This window comes from Cervus canadensis, chromosome 18 (genome assembly GCF_019320065.1).
Source record: "Cervus canadensis isolate Bull #8, Minnesota chromosome 18, ASM1932006v1, whole genome shotgun sequence".
Taxonomy (NCBI): domain Eukaryota; kingdom Metazoa; phylum Chordata; class Mammalia; order Artiodactyla; family Cervidae; genus Cervus; species Cervus canadensis.
The window spans coordinates 19472495-19493763 of record NC_057403.1 but is presented as its reverse complement, the minus strand read 5'-3'; the positions used below and the strand labels follow the sequence as shown (position 1 = coordinate 19493763).

At 57.5% G+C, this 21269-nt stretch overlaps 1 protein-coding gene across 7 annotated transcripts in view; it reads right to left on the bottom strand.

Annotated features, from left to right (window-relative positions):
- Nucleotides 1-3004: 3004 nt before the first annotated feature.
- BICRA (BRD4 interacting chromatin remodeling complex associated protein) overlaps nucleotides 3005-21269 on the bottom strand; it is a 74497-nt gene continuing 56232 nt past the window's right edge. For 6 of the 7 annotated variants that reach the window (XM_043435354.1, XM_043435352.1, XM_043435351.1 and 3 more), the window contains 10 exons: nucleotides 18408-20378; nucleotides 17682-17858; nucleotides 9100-9747; nucleotides 8750-8930; nucleotides 8341-8450; nucleotides 7200-7261; nucleotides 6010-6158; nucleotides 5803-5897; nucleotides 5482-5584; nucleotides 3005-4989 (listed from right to left, as the gene is read on the bottom strand). In XM_043435354.1, the coding sequence (XP_043291289.1) occupies nucleotides 3869-4989; nucleotides 5482-5584; nucleotides 5803-5897; nucleotides 6010-6158; nucleotides 7200-7261; nucleotides 8341-8450; nucleotides 8750-8930; nucleotides 9100-9747; nucleotides 17682-17858; nucleotides 18408-20378 (4617 nt within the window). In that variant the 3' untranslated portion in view covers nucleotides 3005-3868. The remainder of the gene's footprint in view (nucleotides 4990-5481; nucleotides 5585-5802; nucleotides 5898-6009; nucleotides 6159-7199; nucleotides 7262-8340; nucleotides 8451-8749; nucleotides 8931-9099; nucleotides 9748-17681; nucleotides 17859-18407; nucleotides 20379-21269) is intronic. The other variant, XM_043435355.1, reaches the window with a different exon arrangement.

Sequence of the window (21269 nt, the reverse complement as noted above, 5' to 3'; positions counted from 1 at the left end):
GTTCCAGTTGTGCTCCATGTCCAGGTGATTTGGGCCCCGAGATAGTCATTTCTGGCCTCTTTTTCCAGATGGCTCAGCTATAGAAAGTGGCTTCCCAGGTGGCACAGTGGTAAAGAATCCACCTGCCAATACAGGAGATGCAAGGGACTCGGTTTCGATCCCTGGGTCAAGAAGATCCCCTGGAGGAGGAAAAGGCAACCCACTCCAGTATTCTTGCCTGGGAAATCCCGAGGACAAAGGAGCCTGGCAGGTCACAGTCCATGGGGTCGCAAAGGGTTGGACATGACTGAACAACTGAACACAGACACCGTCTCCAGATGCCCACTCTGCTGCATCTAGCATCTAAGAGCAAGTATGCCAAAGACTAACTGTAGAAGCTGAGGTCAGCTTTAGTCTCATACCCCAGGGCGTGGGGAGGGGGCTGTCTCTGGCTTCTGCACAGCAGACTGGCCAAGGCCTTGTTGCTGTGTACACTCCTCCCCCCAGGCTGGGTGTGCACAGGGGAAGATTGCAAGCTCCCAGCCAGACCGCCTGGCTTGCAGCCCAGTCTGCTACTTACTACATCCCTCGGGGCCTCAGTTTCCTCATCTGCAAGTTGGGGTTATTAATTCCCACACAGGAGCTGCTGTGAGCATCAAATAAGATATCCCAGGTGAAGAGCTGGGAGTCATGCCCAAGGTAAGTGTTCTGGAAACATCAGCCATCATGTTCCTCTGCCCGAGCTGCATTCAGCTAGCCTTCCAATGTTAGCCGGTGGAAATGACGGGCAGACTTCTATCCACAGCCACGTGAGGTCTTCCAGGAGCGGGGATTCAAGGATGTTGTGAACCGCTCTTCTCCTTTAGTGCTTTATTACATACGCGGGGGAAGTAGGTCTAGAGCTAGGAAGCGGGGATGGTCTCTCTCCTGGAGATCCCAGATATATGCTCTTCCCCTCCCAAACACCCCAGAAGCCTGCCGAGGAACGGGGTGGGTCACCCTGGTCCCGCTGACTGTGGCCGTTGCCTCCTCGCCCTGTAGATTGCGCACATGGCCGCCAGAGGGCGTCTGGGAAAACGAAGTCCGCTCACAGCCCTCTGCTCAGAACCTGCCGGTGGCTCCTGCCTCATTCTTACAAAGTGAAGTTTTCAGCGTGGAGCTATAGGATCCTACAGGAGCGCCCCGCTTTGTTCCCACTGACCTCATCTACTGTCTGCACTCCGTTCTCCCCCAGGTTCCAGTCACAGACCCATTTGGTAGTTTTACATTCCATCCATGCTCCTGCCTCAGGGCCTTTGCACTGGCTGTTCTTGCTGCTTTGGGTGCTCTCTTCCCGTGGTCCCCTCTCTTCTTTCATGGAGTTCTCTGTTCAGATGTCACCTCCTCAAAGAAGTCTTCGCTTCCCACTTGATCCTGAGGGCCTTCATGTGCGGTTGGGCAGGTTGTTCACTGCACAAGGCTTGATTGAAGGGGGCTGGAATCCGGGGCATGTGCTGCTCTCCAGATTCTCAGAGAAAGGGGGTGCTGTTTTCTAGTTCACACAAAAGGGTTGTAGGGACGAGTAGCTGCTGTGTCCAATTGAGTTGCGTCTCCCCAAGAGATATGCCAGTGTCCTAACCCCGAGTGAATTACCTGTGAATTTGTAATCTTCTTTGGAAATAGGGTCTTTGCAGATGTAATCAAGTTAAGACCAGTATATACTGGAGTAGCATAGGCTCGAATCCAATATGACTGGTTTCCTCATAAGAGAAGCCACACCAATGCAGAGGGGAAATGGCCCAGGAGGAGAGAATGGAGGGATGTAGCTACAACCCAAAGAAGACCCGGGATGACCAGAGATTGGAAATGTAAGGAAGGACCCTCCCCTTGTCTCTAGGGGAACTGTGGCCCTGACCACACTTTTGATTTGGAACTTCTAGCCTCTGGAACGGAGAGAATAAATTTCGTTTAAGCCACCGACCCAAATGGGTGTTTTTTCTTTTTCTTTTTTTCATATAAAGTGATTTTATTTATTTACTGGCTGCACCATGTGGCCTGTGGGACCTTAGTTCCGCCATCAGGGATGGAACCCATGCCCCCTGCCTTGGCAGCGTGGAGTTTTAACCACTGGACCATGAGGAAGTCCCTGGAGGTACTTTTTTTCGTATCTAGGGGAAGCTAACATATCCTGCTTGATTCCCCGCATATCTCTGATACTGTACACATTTAGTCAATCCTCACTTATTAGTAGGTACCTTGCTTGTGAATTCATCTACTTGTTGAAACTTTTGTCTGCTGCCAAAGCCCCGTGCTACATCCACGGACATGCACAGAGTGGCGAAAACGTTGAATCACCCAGCAGACACGTTTCCAACCGAGCGCTGAATAGGTGAGGATGCTCTCCTACTTGACACGAAGCATCATCCTTCTGTGGATGTATTCGCATTTTGGTGCTTTTGTAGATTTCACTTTTAAATGGCCCCGGGGTTCTTGAGTTCTTAAGCCCAAGAAGGCTTGGATGTGCCTTACAGAGAAAGCCTGTGTGACGGAAGCTTCATTCAGGCACGAGTTAATGCTGCTGGCTATGTGATCAGTGTTAATGAATCAACACTATATATTAAGTGAAGGGTCTTTAAATAGAAAACACATAAAACAAAGTGATGTGTTGAGGGTTTGACAAAAATGTGATCAGAGGCTGGCCAGAAGCTAGCCCTGTCTTTTTCCCAGGAGAGATGGTTGCATATTGACAAATTCCGTGCTCCGGAGACCACAGAACCCCACTAGGAATGATATGAAAACGCCTGGCTGATTGAGTTTTCCACTGTCTGCCCCCTCCACTAAGAAGTCAGGCCTCCCAGAACAGGCATTTCCATCATATTCAGCTGCACCCTTGTGCCTAGAATAGGACCTGGCCCCCAGCAGGGGCTCACAAATGAATGGGTAGTAAGTCCCCACAATCCCCCTCTCCACCCACCTGTAGCCCCAACCCGCAGACTCCAAACAAGGTCCCGAAAATCCCAAAGCAATGCGGGCGGGCGGCCGTCAGTACAGTTTTAAAAAAAGGATCGCTTTTTAATTTACAAGAGTTCTAAATGTACAGAATTCTCCTTTTAAAAAAATCGTTATACACAATAAATACAGTACAAAAAAATTTATCTTACAGTACTAGTTTTGTCTCCAAGATTTCAAAATCTGGCGTGGGTGGCTGGCGGCAGGAAGAACAGAGTGGGGAAGACTGGCTGGGGAAAGGGGTGGAAGATCCCGGTTTTGTTTGGGAGGTGCTCAGATTTCAGTCGAGGGACTGGAGGCTTTGAAATCTTTCTCACTCGAGCACATACAGAGGGACACGGAGCGGGACACACACACGGATGCGACACGGGTGCCCCGGGAGGCAGGCTCATGCCGCTCTTTCCCTGCGTTTCCTGTCTCGGCCTGTGGGGGGCGTTGGAGAGACGCAGACCCTGCCAGCGACGGCCGCAGGGACACATTGAAGCCACGTGGGCAAACTGGGCACCTGGATGCGCGTGAGCGGTGGGGACCGCCAGGGAGCCCTCCTCCCTGGCCAATGCACACGTGTCCCCCCCGGCCGAGGGGCGGAGCGTGGCAGGAAATGGGAAGAAATAGGAGATGACACAACAGGATTACCCCCCCCCCCCTTTGGCAGGGGGGACCTTGTACATTACAGCCCCCCTCCCCGAAATCCACGACCCCCACCCAACCACCCGGCTGAAGCAGGAGGTGGGGGGGGACGAGGACTTTGTGACTCAAATAACTTAGGCAAGAAAAACTCAAGGGGTCCCCGGCTCGTGTCCCCCAGGAGGCTGAGGTCAGACGCCCGGCTGCCCCCCTCCCCCCTCCCCGCTGCGTCCCTGCGGAGCGAGGGGACGGGGAAGGGAAGTCCAGCCCGGTGTTATCTGTTCAACGTCCTGGTGCCGAGGCCACCGTTGTGACTGGAGGGCGGATAGGCCTCCGGCCTGTGCAGGGGCGTCGGGGAGGTGGGCGTGACGGCCGCCGGGGCGGCGTGGGGGTATGGGGGTGCGGGCGTCCGGCCGGGGGCCTGTTGGAGGTTCAAGATGCTGTCGATGGCGCTCTGCAGGTGTTCCGTGAGCGTGTCGTCCTGCGGGCTGTCGCTGGAGAAGCTGGCCTGGTCCACGTCGGGCGACTCGGACTTGCGCCGCTTGGCGGGGGGCAGCGGGGGCGCCTCCCAGCCGGGCTCCCGGCTGCCACTACCCTGCCCGGTGCCCGCCGCAGGCTCGGCCGGCCCGGCCTTCAGCATCCGCTGGTACAGCTCGTCCTCCACCGCCGCCAGCTCGCGGATGAGCCCGCTGGTGGCCTCGTCCACTTTGGTGGGCAGCGGGGCTGGGCTGCCGCCCCGGGTTCTGCCCACTGCCGCTGCCGCCGCCCCCTCGGTCGCCCCGACACCCGGGGCCTCCACGTTCTCGCGGTAGGTCTTGCGGAGGGGCAGGCGGGGGCAGTGCGGGGCCGGTGGTGGTGGCTTGCGGTCAGTGGCGGCCGGCGGCGGTGGCGGGTGGTCCACCGTACCGTTCATCTGGCCAGGGGCCGGGGGCGGTGGCGGGGGCCGGGGCGGGGGCTCGGCCGCCTTGAGGGAGGCGGGGGGCGGCGGAGGCGTTTGGTGCACCGGGTCCAAGGCCGTGTTGTGGACGACCTTGCTGAGCCCGGCTTCCTGTTTGATCTTGAGCTTGAGCCCGATGCGGCTCCGGGCCTCGTAGGTCTTGATGGGCGGCCGGTTGCGGGAGGGCATGGGGCCGTCCTCGTCGGCGTCCAGGGAGGAGGCGGCGGAGGACGAGGAGGAGGAAGACAGGGAGGACGAGGAGGCCCGGGCCCAGGTCACGGAGGGGGAGCCGCCCGCGCCGCCGTGCCGGATCACCAGCTTGGTGGGTAGGTGCAGAGGGGGCTGGGCTGGGGCCCCGGACGCCGAGGACGGGGACGGGCCGTGGCCGGGCAGCCGGTGTCCCTCGGAAGAAGCGGCGACGGGGAGGCCAAGAGAGCGGGAGGAAGACACGTACTCATCTGTAGGAGGAGGGGGCCAAGAAAACCCTGGGGCTTAGCCAAGGCAGGAGGCCCCTGCAGAGCTGAGAGGAGCTGGTGTCCACTGAGTGTTGACCATCTGCCGGGCCCGGGGGTAAACCCTTCACTCACGAGGACACTGCTAGGCAAGACCCTTTCCCCAAGTCCCAAGTCCCCCTAATGTGTCAGCAGCCCTCGGCACCGGACGGAGTATACCACCTTAACTTCTGCAACCCACCAACTTATGCCGGCTTCACCCCAGTCCTGGCTCTGCTTTCCCGCTTTTCTGTGCCCCCGGGGGTGGCAGGATGTTCCCTCCCTGCAGGGCCAGGATTGAGGGGGCGAAATGGGCACGCGGAGCAGGAAGCGGAGATCCACGCTCAGGGCTTTCGACTAGGCAGGAAGGCGGGGCTCGGGCGCCGCCCAGTGGCGGAGTGAGGGAACGCGCCGCACCCGAGGAGGCGGCGGGGACCCGGCTCCCTGCGCCCTCATTACCTGGCTTCTCCTTGGCCAGCTGCTTGTCCAAGGCCAGCGTGGTCTTTTCCTCTTGAATGAACATTCGATCGATCATTACCATCTCTGCGGAGGGGCTCACCCTCTGGGGGCAGGGAGGGGGAGAGGCGATTAGATGAGCCAGTGAAGAAGGGGGAGGGGGACGCGATCGCTGGGGATGGATGGGAAGAGATTCCAAACTGTCCTTCTTGTGATCTGATCCACCCTCCCTCCCTCCTCCTTGCGGCGGGGAGGTGAGGGTGGGGGTGGGGGGGGCGTGGGGGGTGAGGGTCCCCTGAGGAGAAAGGTGACGGGCCACCCTACCCGGGACTCCTCCAGCAGCAGGAGGCGGTATTTATTGAGCATGGCCTGGGTACGTTTCAGCAGCTGCGTGGAGACCGTCTCAAACTCCTCGTCCACTGCGGAGGAAGAGGTCCAGAGACCCAGATGTTGGGGAGGGCCCGGTAGTCAAGGGCGCCTGCACCCCGTTTGGTCCTCACCACCCGCGTCCACACCCAGGGGAGGCCTCACCTTTGTGGTAGTCGTTGGGGGAGGGGAGGGCACCCTGGTAGACGTGGTAGGGCAGGAGGCGGTACAGGGCATCCTCGAAGGAAGGGAAGGCCGTCTTGTAGTCAGGGTGCAGGACAGAGCCCTGATGTTTGTGCAAATGCTCCAGGAAGCTGAGGGGTTGGGGCGGGGGCGGGGAGGACCACACACACAGACAGAACTCATGGTGAGGCCAGGAGACAGCAGAACCGGACCCTGAGCCCCCAGGCCACAAGGCAGACGATGAGGGAAGGAACACTGCAGAAGTATGTGCGAACGTGTGCCTGGTCGGCCTCACTGCATCTCTGGGGACAACCCATGGCAGGAAGTGCTATCATTATGCCCATTTTACAGATGAGGAAACAGACCTGCAAAGATGAAGTCACTGATCCAAAGCAGCTAGAGGCAGTGCTGGGAGTTAGATGCCAGAGCTTGGGACTCAGCTTCCATGCAATACCACCTCCTGCCACTTGGGGTCAGCATGGCCCTGCTCTACCTGGAACCCAGCAGCAGGCTTGGGGAGGCCGGCAGGGAGGTTGGGCCCTTGGGTGGTGGGTTGATAAGATCTGCTTTCTCACTGGGCAGTAGACTATCGCCTACTATGTACGGCTGTCTCTCCCACCAGACATGCCTGCTTGTCTGTACCCAGTGCTGAAGGCAAGCAGCCCTCACACACTGTGGATGCGGAACCTGGTCTGTCCAGTGTTTCCAGAGTCCAGCCTAGGACTGGGCACCCGATGAGGGTCTGACCAACCCTCTCAGTGGACCGAGGGCAGGAGAGAGGGACAGAATGCGAGCATCCAACACTTACTGCCCATTCGCCCAAACAGCTATCCGTCCAGCCACGCATCTGCCTGAGCAGCGTCCACCCATCCTTTCACCCTGGCCCCCATGCATCCCTCCATCCACCTGAACAAGCCCCCCACCACGCCCGGACAGGAGGCACTGCCTGCCAGCCTGGTCCGAGGCGCTCAGGGCACAGCGATGACCAAGCCACACCAAACATCCATCCCCGCTTGAAGCCAGCAGCCTAGCTGCCCTACGAATCCTCCTAACACAGCCACGCGGAATCCTCATCCATTCACCCTAAAATCACTACTAGCCCACCCCTCTCCCTAGAGGGGAGGGCAGAGGGGTCAATGGCACCTCCTGAAGCCAGGAGGGGAGGAACTCACCAGGCTTCTTTGCTGGGCTGAAGCGCGGGTGGCTTCTTCAATCCACCCAACTTGCTCTCATACTGCACGGGAGAGAGAAGCCAGTGAGGGGGGTTTTGTGACGGAGGAGCCTTCCCTTGGCACCTGAGCCTCTCTACCCCCCAGCCTGGGACAAAGATGGGAGGGGCTGATTTCAGCCAAGATGGGGTCCTGGTCCTAGTGCAGGATTCCCCACCTAGCACACTCAACCTGTGGGGAAGACTGGGGCTGGATCCAAGGGGGGGACACAGCGAGGAGAGGGTGACAGGCAGCCTCAAGCTCCGGGCATCCTTCGCCTGGGTCACCTTCTCCAGCCCCTCTTCTTGGGCCTGAGTCTCTCAGCTTCCAGCTGGTACCTCTCTCCCTGCCCATCAAAAGGCCTGCAAATCCCCCCTCGTTGTCCAGCACCTAATGGGCATGGCCTCTTTCCTCCCATCCCTGCCTAAATCTCTACCTTGACTTCCCTTGTCCTGCCTGGTCTTTCCCTTCAGGCTCTCTCAAATCTTGTCTCCGCCTCAGTCTCTTCTACCCTCCCTGCCTATGCCCCTCTGGCCAGGGTACCACCATCCTAGCTCTCCTCCTGACCACAGCCCCCACCCCCCCCCCCACCTTCTTTTTTCTCTGGCTGCACCACAAGGCATGTGGGATCTTAGTTCCCCGACCAGGGATTGAACCCGTGCCCTCTGCACTGGAAGTGCATTGTCTTAACCGCCAAGGCAGTCCCTCTGCCATCTCTGACTTAGTGTCTCACTGGCCACCCTGCCCTGTCCTTCCTTTTAGGGTCTCCCCCCGCCTGTCCTGAGCCGACACAGTCTCCTCTCCTTCTACAGCCTCCATCTCTCACCTGCTCGCGCCCCCAGTGACTGCCTGGGGTCTCTCTCAGGCCATCTCTGCCATCCTCATTCTGTTGTTATGGTGTTTGGGGATGGATCTCCAGCCAACTGCCTTGGTTTCCCACGTGCCCCGGCCTGGACTGTCCTGGTGTCTCACCCCCCACCTGGCTCTGTCTCTGCCCATCTCTACCTCCCTGCCTGCCAGCCGGCCTCCCCTACCCCTCCGGCCCCATCCCAGTTCCCCAGCGATCTGGCCTGGGCCCTAGACTGCCATTCTGGGTGCCCCTTACCTGCAGCCCAGAGGACTTCCCTGGCCCGGAAGAGGCGGCTTTGGCCACGGTCAGGGTCGGGAGGTTGCTGGCAAAGGCTTTGTTCTCGGCAGGAAGCAGAGGAGGCAGGCCTGGGGTGGGGGTGCGGGCAGACAGGGCTCAGGGGTCACGGGCACAAAGGCCCCCCGAGACCCTACACCCCACACTGCTCTGGTTCTCGAGCCTCGATGGCCGTGTCGGCCCCAGAGTGAGCACCCCTGGAGGGGGTCTGCGAAGTACAGCCCGCCCCCCTCCACTGTCCCTGTTCCTGCAGATCTGGGCGACCCTTGGGCTCCGGTGCCCACAGTTCTGGCCCACCCGTCCTCCCTGTCACTCCCACCCACCCACTTCGGGCCCCCCATGGCTCTGTTGCGGGCTCCCTCTCCCTCACCTGCGGTGGCCATGGGTGCTGGGGCGGGGGGATGGCTGGGGGCGGTGGGGGTCCCGGACGGAGCCTGCCCACTGACCAGCACGGAGGCAGTGGGGCTGGCGAGGGGTCCCAGGCTGGTGGAGGACTGTGGGGCGGCGGGGGCCCCCACGGCCTTGCTCTGGAGAATGATCCCGGACGGCACCTGAGGAGGGGGACAGGTGGTTTGGGGGGGGCACACACGCTAGGAGCAGGGGCAGCCAGGAACCAGGATACGGGGGTGAAGAGAAAGCCAGAAAGCGGGAGGGAATGGGATCGGCGGGGAGGGCAGGGGGTGCGGCGTGGGCGGTGGGCCGGCCCCTGCCTCCAATTACCTGGTGAAATCTCTCGAGAAGAGCCTTCGATTGGGACAGCGCCGGGAAGGGGGTGGTCACCATCTGGAAGGTCCGAGGAGGCGGTGGGGGGGGCGCTGCGGGCTCAGGGACCAGGTGGAGGGTCGGAGGGGGCGTGGGGGACTTGTGGGGCCCCTGGCTGGGCGGGTACTGCAGCTGGAAGTCGGGCGGCGTGGGGGCTGGCAGCCGGGAGGACGACTCGGAGGAGGAGGCGGAGGAGGTGGCCCCGACAGTGGAGGTGGAGGCCGGAGGGAGGTGGGGGGCGGGGGCCAGTGGCCCCTCCAGGGGCTGGGACGGGGGTCGCAGGGGAGGCTGGGGCGGGCCTGGGGCGGTGGGGGCCGGGGTGCTTGCAGGGGGGGCGCCGCCCAGCTGGTTCTGGATGACAAAGATGCCAGGCAGGGTGGGGGGGACCTGGGGCGGAGGGCAAGGGTGCAGGGCGGGCTCTGAGGGGGGGCGGGACAAGCTCTGCGGCTGGGAGGGGGGGCGGGAGTGCGGGCGGGACGGGGGTCGGGATGGGGGCCGGGCTGGGTGAGGGGACGGCAGGTGGGGGCTGTCCCCCAGGGGGGCCTGGTGAGGTAGTGACGGGGAGGAGGAGGGGCCGGGGCCCTTCAGCTGAGCCGCCGCGGGGATCTGGGCACGGGAGGGAGGGAGAGGGGAGGGGGCGGGGGTCAGAACCAACCTTGGCTCCCCTGGCCCCAAGATGCTGGGGACCCCGGCCGCTCCCGCCTGGAAGCCCCACCCCCCTTCTTGGCCACCCCTTGTCTTGATGCCCCCGCCATCCTTCTCGCCGCTCCACCTCCGTCCCCCACCTTGCACCTGCCCCCCACCCCCTACCTGTCCACCTACCTCATTCCCTCAACCTATCCCTTCTCGACCCACCAACTGCCCCCCTACCCAGTACCTCTGCCTTCTGATCTCACCCCTCCCCCCCCAAGCCCCCCACTTCCCCCCAGAGGAAGGCGAGCTCTGCAGGCTTTGGGGGCAGCAGCGGAGGAAGCAGTGGCGGCGGGAGCACCACACCAGCTGCCCGGAGGCGGGTAGGCAGGGGGGGGCCGGGGAGCAGAGCAGAGCAGCAGGGGCGGGGGGCGGGCGCCGGAGGGGCCCCACCATCCAGCTGACCCAGGAAAACAGACACCAGCAGGGAGACCGCAGCCGCTGCCAACTGGGGGTGGGGGTGGGGGCTGATGGTTGAGGAGGGCACGCTGGGGACGGGGGAGCTGGGGATGAGGATGGAAACCAAGGGTCAAGGTCAGGGTCGGGTCCCCCTGGATGCCAGCACATGAGTTTCGAGTCCCCTTCTAAGTGTCCACCACCTGTGCCTGCGGGGTTGTGGCTGCAAGCCTACCTGGGGGTCGTGGGAGCCTGCAGGTACGGGCGTGAGTGTGTGCGTGCGTGTTGTGTGTGTATCCGGCTTGCATATGCAATCTAAGCACTAGTCTGTAATACGTACACAGTGACCTCACCCAAAACACCTCAGTCAGGGCGCCTTGGTCCTGTGCACCCTTCTCCCGCTAAAGGTTGCCTCTGCAAGAACCTCAAACCTCAGCAGCTGCTATTGAAACACGGGCAACAGCTGGGCACCCAACACTGAACTGGCATCTCTCTGCTCTCAGTCACAGAATCCTCACCACCCACCCCCAACAGCGCCCACTGACCCAGTGCATTTGGCTGGGAACGTGTACCCACTAGTGGGCTCTCTCCATGGTCCTGAGAGCTGTGATCATATCTGACCCACTTCATAGATGAGACATTGAGGCCAGGGAACCAAAATGACCAGTCCAAATGATACAAGTGAACTTACAACAGAGAGAGACCCATAAACTTAAAACCTAACCTACTGTTTCCTGGGGGGTGCGGGGCAGGGGGAAGGGGATAGTTAGGGAGTTTGGGAAGGTCATGTACACACTGCTGTATTCAAAATAGATAATCAACAAGGGCCTACTGTAGAGACAGGGAAGTCTGCTCAATGCTATGTGGCAGTCTGGGTGGGAAGGGAGTTTGGGGGAGAATGGATGCATGTACATGTATAGCTGCTCACCTGAAACTATCACTAAATTGTGAATCGGCTATACTCCAGTACAAAATAAGAAGTTTAAAGTTTGGAAATAAATAAATAGATATTAAATGAAACAAACAAAACAGAAGAGCCTCAAGTGGACCTGGTAATCTCTCCTGCAGGAATTCGTGATCAGGAACATTCAGGTTCTTGCTCACAGGGCTGGCCACCGTGGGACTATTTACAACAGAGAAAACCAGAGAAGAAAGCTGGGGGGAGCTGCAGGAGAGGAGCTGACAGTAAGAACCAAGGGAGCTGTCCCGCTTGGCACTCCTAAGCACAGGCTTCCGAGGCAACACAGATCAGATGCTGAGTGAGAGAAGGACAGCGATCCACGACACGATTGCTAGACGGCTGGCTGCATCGCATTACGGACGGTGGATTTGATAACAGTATTGTCGCAATGCTAGATGCACTGGATTTGATGACTCTGCAGTGGTTGGGTGACAGGATGTTATTGTCAAAGAAAGAAATAATCAGATCAAAATATGAAGGGGGTGCAGAAGCATGGTGTCTGCAACTGACTCTCAAATGATTCAGTCAAAGAATAAGGGAGACATGTTGAGAGGGCCATGACTAAAGCGGATGTGGCCAAATATTTACAGTGGTTAAACCAGGGGTGGCCCCCAGCGATCCCCGCCTCCCTGTTTTCAGGCTCCAATCAGGGGTGGCCCCCAGCGATCCCCGCCTCCCTGTTTTCAGGCTCCAATCAGGGGTAGCCCCCAGTAATCCCCGCCTCCCTGCTTTCAGGCTCCTCCCACACTGTACCAGGGTTGCTCTCCAAAGCCATAGGAACTCAGCAGAAGTGATCACGTGTCACTTCCAAGATTAGGCTCTAAAAAAAGACTGGCTTCTCTCCTGGGCAGCTCCCTTGCTCTCTTTCTAGTCGATTACGTGCTCAAGGGAAGCCGACTGTGGATCATGCTGTGAGCTGCCCTTCGGGGAGGCCTCAGTTTCTCTCCATGGAGGTCTGCTCTCCCGCCAGCAGCCCTACCAGTGCACCATCTTTGTTATTCTGGCTGCGCAGTGCGGCATGCAGAATCTTAGTTCCCTGACCAGGGATCGAACCCTCACGCCCTGCAGCAGAATCACAGAGCCTTAACCACTGGGCCACCAGGGAAGTCCCACGAGTGCAGCATCTTGGAAGCAGGCTGTCCAGCCTGGCCAAGCCTTCAGATGACTCAGCCCTGGCTGATAACTTGACTATGATCTCCCAAAAGATCACAAACCAGAACCTCCCAGTTAATCTGCTTCCAGATTCCTGATCCTTAGAAATCATGTGAGGTAAGTTAATGTTTGTTGTTTCAAGCTGCTCAGCTTTGGAAGAAAGATAATCTGTTACACAGCAACAGATAACTAAAACATCTGGTTAGAGTAAAGAATTCACATAGGTATTATTCCCACATTCTAGTCTTACAACTTTGCTATATGTTTGAAATGAATTAAAAATGAAAAGCTTAAAAATAACAAAAAAATTGAAAAATATTTTTAAAAACTCACATCCTCATTAAACATACAGGGACAAATACTCACACATTCCCCCCAAACCAAGTCAAGAAGCAAATGACATACTGGGGGAAATAGTGAGAGTCCCCTGGACAGCAAGATCAAACTGATCAATCCTAAAGGAAATCAGCCCTGAATATTCATTGGAAGGACTGATCTTGAAGCTGAAGCTCCAATACTTATTAGGTCACCTGATGCAAAGAACCCCATTCATCAGAAAAGACCCTGACGCTGGGAAAGATTGAAGGCAGGAGAAGGGGACGACAGAGGATGAGATGGTGGATGGCATCACCGAATGGATGGACATGTGTTTGAGCAAGCTCTGGGAGATGGTGAAGGACAAGGAAGTCTGGTGTGCTGCAGTCCATTGGGTCGCAAAGAGTCAGACACAAGTTAGTGACTGAACAACAACATAGCCGAGACAAAGCTCATCTCTCATATAAAAAGAGCCTCTGGAAATCACTAAGAGTAACAAGCAGTAAGAAAAAAGGGGGCAAAGGATATGATCACAGTGTAGAAAAAGAAACACAAAAGGCTTAAATATGTCAAGAGATGCTCAACCTCCCTTGTAATAAGAGATGCAGATCAAAGGTGCCCTGTGGAGCCAAGTTCAGGCACACATTACAAATAAGTCATATGTCTCATAAAGACACTCGCATGTTGCTCGTGGGAGTCTAAACTGGCACCATTTGCTACAGCCTCAGAGGAATGCAATTCAGCAGGCGCTGTGCAAATTCTAAGTACACCTATGCTTTAATCCAGCAGACAGGCTTCTGGGAAGTGACTGGAGAGATAACGTACATGAGATGACAGATGTTTACTGCAAGCTCTGTGTGAAGGACCAAAGCCTAGACATGGTCTAAGGGCATCAGGACAGCATGTCCAAGGATGAAAGCTCGTCCAGCCCCATCTACACAGAGGAATACTTCTCCACTGTAACAAGGGACCAAGGAAACACCCCACGGGCTGCCCAAGCACATGAATCATGTGCTACCTGCTGGGTAGAGAGAAATGTTAACGCACACTTGCACAAGGCTGTATATGCACGGAGCTGGAAGAAAATACAAAAAGTAAGTGCTGTGGCTATGGGGAGGGGTTGGGAAGGCAGGCATGGGGTGGGATACTTCCCCCCATACGTTAAAAATCCTTTGTGGAACTTCCCTGGTTGTCCAGTGCTTAAGACTCTGGGCTTCCACTGCAGGGGTGCAGGTTCAATCCCCGGTCAGGGAACTAAGACCCCACACACCATAGACAAAAAGAAAAAAGATTTTTAAAAAAAAGCTTTTTCATGATTGAACCATGTGCGTATACTACCTAATGTCAAAAGGGACCAATGTTTGAAATGGATGGGAAGAAGAAAAGCAAGGCTAAAAGGAGACTTCATACCAAAAATGTTGCCAGCAACTTCTGCACGCTGGTATTTCGGGTGATTTGTTTTTCTTCTTGGTTCTTTTCTGTATTTTTTAAATCCTCTAGAGAAGCATGAAATTATTTTTATAATTACATTTTTTTTTTTTAAAGCTCCCACATGAGTGGACTGTTTACTGAGAGATTCCAACTGCCCATGGGGAGATGGGAAGACGTTCAAATCAAGCAGAATTTAAGAGAAGCACAGGAGTTGGGGGGGCATGCATTTTCCCACATGGCGGGCAGTGAGTGGGTCGCTGATCTGGGGTTGAGGAAGCTGACGGAGGCCTTTACCGGCACGAACCTAATGAAGGAGCAGCTGGATTGGTCCATAACATACTTGGGCAGTGCGTACTGACAACCCTCCATATCCACAGGGGCTCACCCCATCAGATACAAAATCCAAGGATGCTCAAGTCCTTCATACCAATGGTGCAGTATTTGCATATAACCTACACACAACCTTTCGCATATTTTAAATCACCTCTAGATTATCTATGATACCTAATAAATGGTGCTAGTGGTAAAGAACCCACCTGCCCATGCCGGAAACATAAGAGATGCGCATTCAGTCCCTGGGTTGGGAAGATCCCCTGGAGGAGGGCATGGCAACCAACTCCAGTATTCTTGCCTAGAGAATCCCATGGACAGAGGAGCCTGGTGGGCTACAGTCCATGGAGTCACAGAGTCAGACACGACTGACGTGGCTTAGCACACATGCACAACGTCAATGCTATGGAAGTAGTTGTCTGTACACAGCATATTCAAATGGTGCTTTTGGGAACTTTCTGGAATATTTTTCCCTGAATATTTTCCATCCACTGTTGGTTGAATCCAAGGGAGCGGAATCTGCAGATTCGGAGGGCCAACTGGATACCCTCCGATCCAGCAATTCTATTTCTAGACATTCAACCTATGGGAATTCTCACGCACATGCAAAGCCCGCTGTGAGAATATGTGAGGGAGTGTTCGTTAGCAATTCCGTGGGACTGGATACCTTAAGTGTTCACGAGTAGGGGACTGAATAAGTGAAGCCTTGCACATCTACGTAATAAAATAAAGATCTCAAAAGGTTTGGCAGACCAAGGCCCAGAAGCCAAATGTGGCCTGCCGCCCCACTTGGCTGACTATTTTGGATGGCCCGCAAGCTCAGGATAGTTTTTACGCTTTTAAATGGTTGAAAAGAAGTCAGAAGAAGAATATTCTTTGACTCGGGACACTGATAGGAGATTGAAATTTCAGTGTGCATAAGTAAGGCTTTATGGGAGCCCACCAAGGCTCATTCATTTATCTAGAGCCATTTCTAGGCTATAGTGACAGTCCTGCAAAGCCTAAAACGTTTACTACTGGCCCTTGGTAGAAAATTCGCGGGGCTTCCCTCTCACGTTCCAGGACTTTTGACATGCCTGGCCCTGATGAAGCACTTTATATACACCAATTCATTTATTCCTCACAACAGCCATTGTCCGCATACCCATTTGACAGGTCAGGAAGTTGAGGCCCAGGGAGGTCAAGGGGCCTGGGGGAGGTACCATCTTGGTACTGCTGGTCACCCGAGCAGCGAGTCCAGATAAGCACCTGCAGGGTGTCCGACACTGAAGGGGTAGATCACATACATGCCGGGACCCCGCTCTCAACCCCAGCACTCGGAAGAAGGGCTCCTACCAGCCCCAAGTTCCAGCTGAGGATGGAAGGCTCGGAGAGGGGACTGCCCTTGCCCCAGGGACCCAGGCCCACATCTGACCACCCTAGAAACAGTACTTTCAACCTGAGTCTCTCACAGCCCAGGTGGCCCCTGGCCCCTGCCTTTCCTCCTTGTGTAGAGATGACCTGAGGAAATCTTGGCCCCATGTCCCTCTGGACTGACCCGCACTCGACGCCACAAATATAACAGCTAAAACAATCATTTGTTGCTGTTGAGTCGCTAAGCCACGTCCAACTCTTCTGTGATCCCCATAGACCGAAGCCTGCCAGGTTCCTCTCTGTCCATGGGATTTCCCAAACAAGAATACTGGAGTTGGTTGCCATTTCCTTCTTCAGAGGCTCTTCCTGACCTAGGGATCGAACTTGCTTCTCCTGCACTGGCAGGCAGGTTCTTTACCACTGAGCCGCCTAGGAAGTCCCCAAGTAATACTAACAATAGCAAATATTTTTGGACTGCTTACTCTGTGCAAAGCGCGTATCAACTCAGTTATTCGTCCTAGTAGACGTATAAAGAAACTACTATCCCCATTTCCCAGATGAGGAAACTGAGGTTCAGCAGTTACAGGGACTTGGCCAGGGTTAGCACAAGGCCTGGCACGTACTTTGTGCTCTCTTTTCCCTAAACAACAGTTGATGGAATGAAGAAGCTGGTTGCTTCCAGTCACATGGTGAGTAGCAGAGCCTGAGCGTGAAATCATGGCTATTGAAGGCCAAAGTCCAGCTGATTTCTGCCTGCCTGGACCTCGCTCATCTTATTTCCTCCTCTTTCTGCCTATCCTTATCTACCTACCCATGGATCCCTTTTGAATGAGTGCAACATCTATCCCTCCAGAATAAAAGGGGCCCATCCTAACCTCTCATATGCTGATGTGCTAATGACTCATATGAGACAATGTCTATTTCTCTAATATGTAAAGTGTTTCTACAAACCAACAAGAAAATGACTAGCAACCCAAATTTGAAAATGGCCAAGGGTATGAACACATAATTCCACAGAAAACACAAATAACTCTAAAACTCTAAATCTATAAAAACCTGCCCAGCCTCATTTACAGTAAAAGAAATACAAATTAAAACAGAATAAGATACTGTTTTTCACCTATCCAAGTGGCCAAGTTCAAAATCACTTAAGAGTAGGGGCAAACAACCACAGATCACATACTGATCAACCACAGATAATCCATTAAGCCAATTTATACTCTGCAGGGAGCAATTTGGCAATATCTGTCACAATTATAAATGCATATGCTCTTAGACCTAGCAATGCCCTTTTAGAATTTATCCTACAAAGAGACATATGTACAGAGTCGTACTTTGCAGCCTTGCTCATCCGACAGCTAAAGACCAAAAGTGACCTAAATTCCCAACAATATCTGGTTACATAAATAGCACCCACACATGATGGAATACTATGCAATCGTGTAAAAGAATGGAGTACAGTCTCCAGGATGAACTTCTAAATGATAAAAGGTGCAGAATGCATGTAGAGTATTGCTTTCATTTTCGTAAAAATGGAAGGAAAAGAACCCCGCTGTCTTTTCGTTTGTCTCTTCGTGGGAAAGGAGTGGAAGAAATCCCCTTGGGGAGGGAAAGCCAGGCTTGGATCTAGACTTCTTGGTGTCTTCCTCAAAATGTGAGCTACTTATCCAGACAGAAAAATGATCATTCTAGGACCTAACTATGTGTCCCTGACTAGAGTGTGGTCTCAAGCATCCACGGCTGTCAGGAGACCCTCAGGAAACATCTGGAGAGCCAAGGGGAGCACCGCTTCCCAAGCCAGCGAGACAGAGAGGCAGGCAGGGCAGCCAGAGAGCGCGTGGAGGGGGTGGGGAGGGGGGGCGAGGGGCAGGGCTGGTCTGCGCTGGGACGGAGGCTGCTGGGGTTCATCTACCTGGGGGGCCGGCGCCGGGGAGGCCTGGCTGTCGGGGGCCTGAGGGCCAAGGCCAGCTCCTTTGGCGACGGGGGTGGTCGGGGCTGGGTCTTGGGCGGGAGGCGGGGCGCTGACTATGACCGAGGCGGGCACGGAGAGGTGGGGGCCCTCTGTGGAGAGGGGCTGCTGGCTCCTCTCCTGCAACGGTCAGCCCACAGAGGGTCAGAGGCCACCCCCACGGACCCAAGGCCTCCACACCCCAACACCCTGCCCCCGCCGATGCTCTGAAGAAGGAGGTGGTGGGAACCAGTTGGAGGGCACCCAGAAGCTAGACGCCAAGGTCAGGGGGTTGGGAGCCCCAGGGTCCGGGGTCGTGACCTGGGGTAGCTCTGCCCCCTCGGTCCCGCAAGTTGTCTTCCGGCTCCACCCCCCAGCGTCCACCTCTCCTGCCCCATCTGTCTGTCCATCTGCGTCTTGCCCACTCTCTCGGACCCTTCTCTAACTCTCCAGCAAGAGGGCAGCCCATCTCTCTGTCCCTCCCCTCATCTGTCTGTCTTGGTGCCAGTCAGCTGGGCCCTGTCACCCCGGGGCCTCCTCCTCGGCGACCTGGGGCAGGGGTGGCAGCTCTGGGGGCCCTTCCTGACCCCCGGGCTCCTCCCCACTTGCTGCTTCAACTGCATCCGGTTCCAGGTCCTGGCCCCCTCCTCCACGCAGCCCCCCTTCCCCTGCCCCGGCGGCCCTGGTTACCTGGGGCAGAAACATCTGCAGGGAGTCCTGAGTGAGGACGGCTGTGGGGGCGGCAGAGGGCGGCTGCCCCAGGACAATCTTCTCCGGGCTGGATGCCAGGCCTGGGCTGGGCTGCGGGGTGGGGGCCTGAGCTGGGGCGGCGGCCTGCGGGGTGGGGGCCTGTGGCGGTGGCGGTTGTGGCTGCTGAGGCAGCGGCTGCTGGAGGCCCAGAGGCAGTGGGGTGCTGACCGCGGGGGGCGCCTGGGGCGCCGTCTGCACCGTGAGGACAGGCGCGGCCTCCCCACCAGCAGCAGGGGTGGCGGGCTGCACCAGACCGTCGGGGGTGTTGAGCATGGCCACGGCACTGGGGGGCAGGGTGACCCCCTGGAGGACTGTGGTGGCGGCCGGCCCGGCGGCGGCCGGCTGGCTCTGGGTGGGCAGGCTGCCGGCGGCCAGTGACACGGGCATCTGGAAGAGCGCCGGCTGGCCCACCTGGATGGGGGCGGCCGAGAGGATGTGGGCGGCGCTGTGGGCCCCCGAGTGGGGGGCCAGCACGGGGCCCAGGCTCAGCGGGCCCGCCAGGTTCTGGTTGGTGAGGATGGGGTTGGCGATGAGCTGTCCGCCCGCATGGGGGGCCGCGGCCGCCAGGATCTGCCCGCCCACGTTGGCCGGCAGGGCCGAGAGCGGCTGGGGGAGCTGGACCGCCGACGTGCCGGGCAGCAGGAACTGGTTCTGGCCCGGCAGCATGTGCTGGGCGGGGATGACGATGCTGCTGCCTTGGTTCAGGAGGTGCACGCTCATGGGCTTGCTCAGGGTCCCGGGGGGCTGCGGGGGGGCCGCCCCCGTGGTGGTGGCTGGAGGCGGCTTGAAGACGTTGGCCTGCAGGGCGGGTGCCGGGAAGCCCGACAGCACCACGTTCTGGCCGGCTTTGCCCGCCGCCATGAAAGTCAGGTTCTGGGGGGCCTTGGGCTGCTGCGGGAGGCCCCCGGCCTCGCCCTGGATGGTGAGCGTGGCTCCCGCGGGGGCGAACGGCTTGGGGGTCAGCTGGTAGAGCTTGGGGGGTAGCACGCCAGCAGGCTTGGGCTGGATGGGCGTGGGCGTGCGGTGCAGAATGACGTTGGGTGCTTGAACCAGCGGCGATGTGCCCAGGCCGGGGGCCACCGCCAGCGGCTGTCCTGAGGGCGTCCCGCTGGCCGCCGCCGGGGCGGCTCCTGCCCCTCCGAACACTGAGTTCCCGTTGAGTGTGGAGGCCACTGCGGCGGGGAGGTTCTTCTGGAGGACCAGGCCGGCCCCCTGGGGTGAGACGCCTGCCGATGCCAGGGTCACTGGCTCCGAAGGGCCCGCCGCTGAGGCCAGGTAGCCGCTGACGGGCACCTGCTTGGCCAGGAGCTGGGAGGTGGGTGGGTTGAGTGCCATGACGGGCTGGCCCACCACCTGGATGGGGGCCAGGCCGAGTGTGGCCGCTGCAGCACCCCCGGGGCTGCCGTTGGGCAGGCCCTGGAGGCCCGGGATGGGCTGCAGCGTCACGTTGCCCAGGCCCACAGGCTGCAGGAAGGGCTGGACGCTCAAGGCTTTGCTGACCACGTCCTGGGGCGGCACCAGGGCCTGGTGGGTCAGCACGGTGGGCGGGGCCTGCAGCCCCAGCAGGTCAGCGCCCCCGGAGAAGAGCGCCTGGGGTCCCGTGGCCACGGCAGCAGCCCCTCCGGCCCCCGCCGGGCCAGCCCCGCCGTCTGCAGGCTGCAGGGTGGGCAGCTGGAAGGGGCCCAGGTCCAGCTCGGCCTCAGCCTCGAGTGTCTGCTCGGTGATATTGGCCTCCTGGAGGCTCTGCTGGAGGATGTCGCAGGGCTGGTCGGCACCCCCCGCGCCCCCGCCGCCGCCCCCGGCCGCGGGCGAGTCCAGGATGTCATCTTCCAGGAAGTCGAGGTCCACACTGGGGGCCGGCTGGCTGGGCTCCGGGTTCAAGTGGTTGCCAGAGGCTTCTTGCACGTGGAGCTGGAGGCCGGGGAAGGTGGGGGAGGAGAGAGCCTAGGTTAGCAAGGGGCTGGGCCCAGGACACAGCTGAAACCAAGGGTACCTGGTGTCAGGGCGGCAGGGAGAGAAAGAACCTTCTACAAGAAGTGGCTGGACCTGGGTTCAAATCCCGGCTTCGCCAAGGCTGAGCTGGGCACCCTGGGGCTGGCTTAATCTGGCCTGTTTTCTTCCCCATCTGTGCACATCAGCAGAATGTAACAAAAACCATTTTCTAAACAGCCACACAGCCCCATGATGCTTATCTGCAATTCCAAAACCCCAAAGGCTCTGAAAACCGCAAATGTTTTGAGAACTTTAAGCTGGAAAGCCCTGACCAGAATGCAACTGATGCTCAAGAGGGAAAGGCGTTATTTGGCCATTTAACAGGACTTGCCTTCAGTGTGACCACAGAAAAGTGAGTGTGTTACGGTACACGCAGCACACACGTAGTCAGCATCGCCTTTCCAGCATCTGAAAAACCCTGAATCCCACAACAAGCCTGGCCCCAAAGGTTTTGGATCAAGATCATGGTTCCGTTAAACGCCAAGAGCAGCAGCCACCTTAGTCGGTCCCAAGTGCACTGTGAGTATGAGGTTTCTTAAGTGCTTTCCGGATGGTGATCCAGGTCACGAACGCACAATCAATACATGTATGCATTTTTGAGCAAATATTCCATAAGTAACGAGTACGCTAGCAGCATGGAATACCCACTGATAATGGGTCAAAACTGTTGTTAAAAAGATTCTGAGTTCATCCCACATGGACGGCTCAGAGCAGTACCTGGCTCCTATCTGGCACCCGAGAAACATCATCCGTCACTGCTGCTGGCCTTACTATTACTGTCTAGGTTGTTGCTGTTAGTAACAGCCCAGG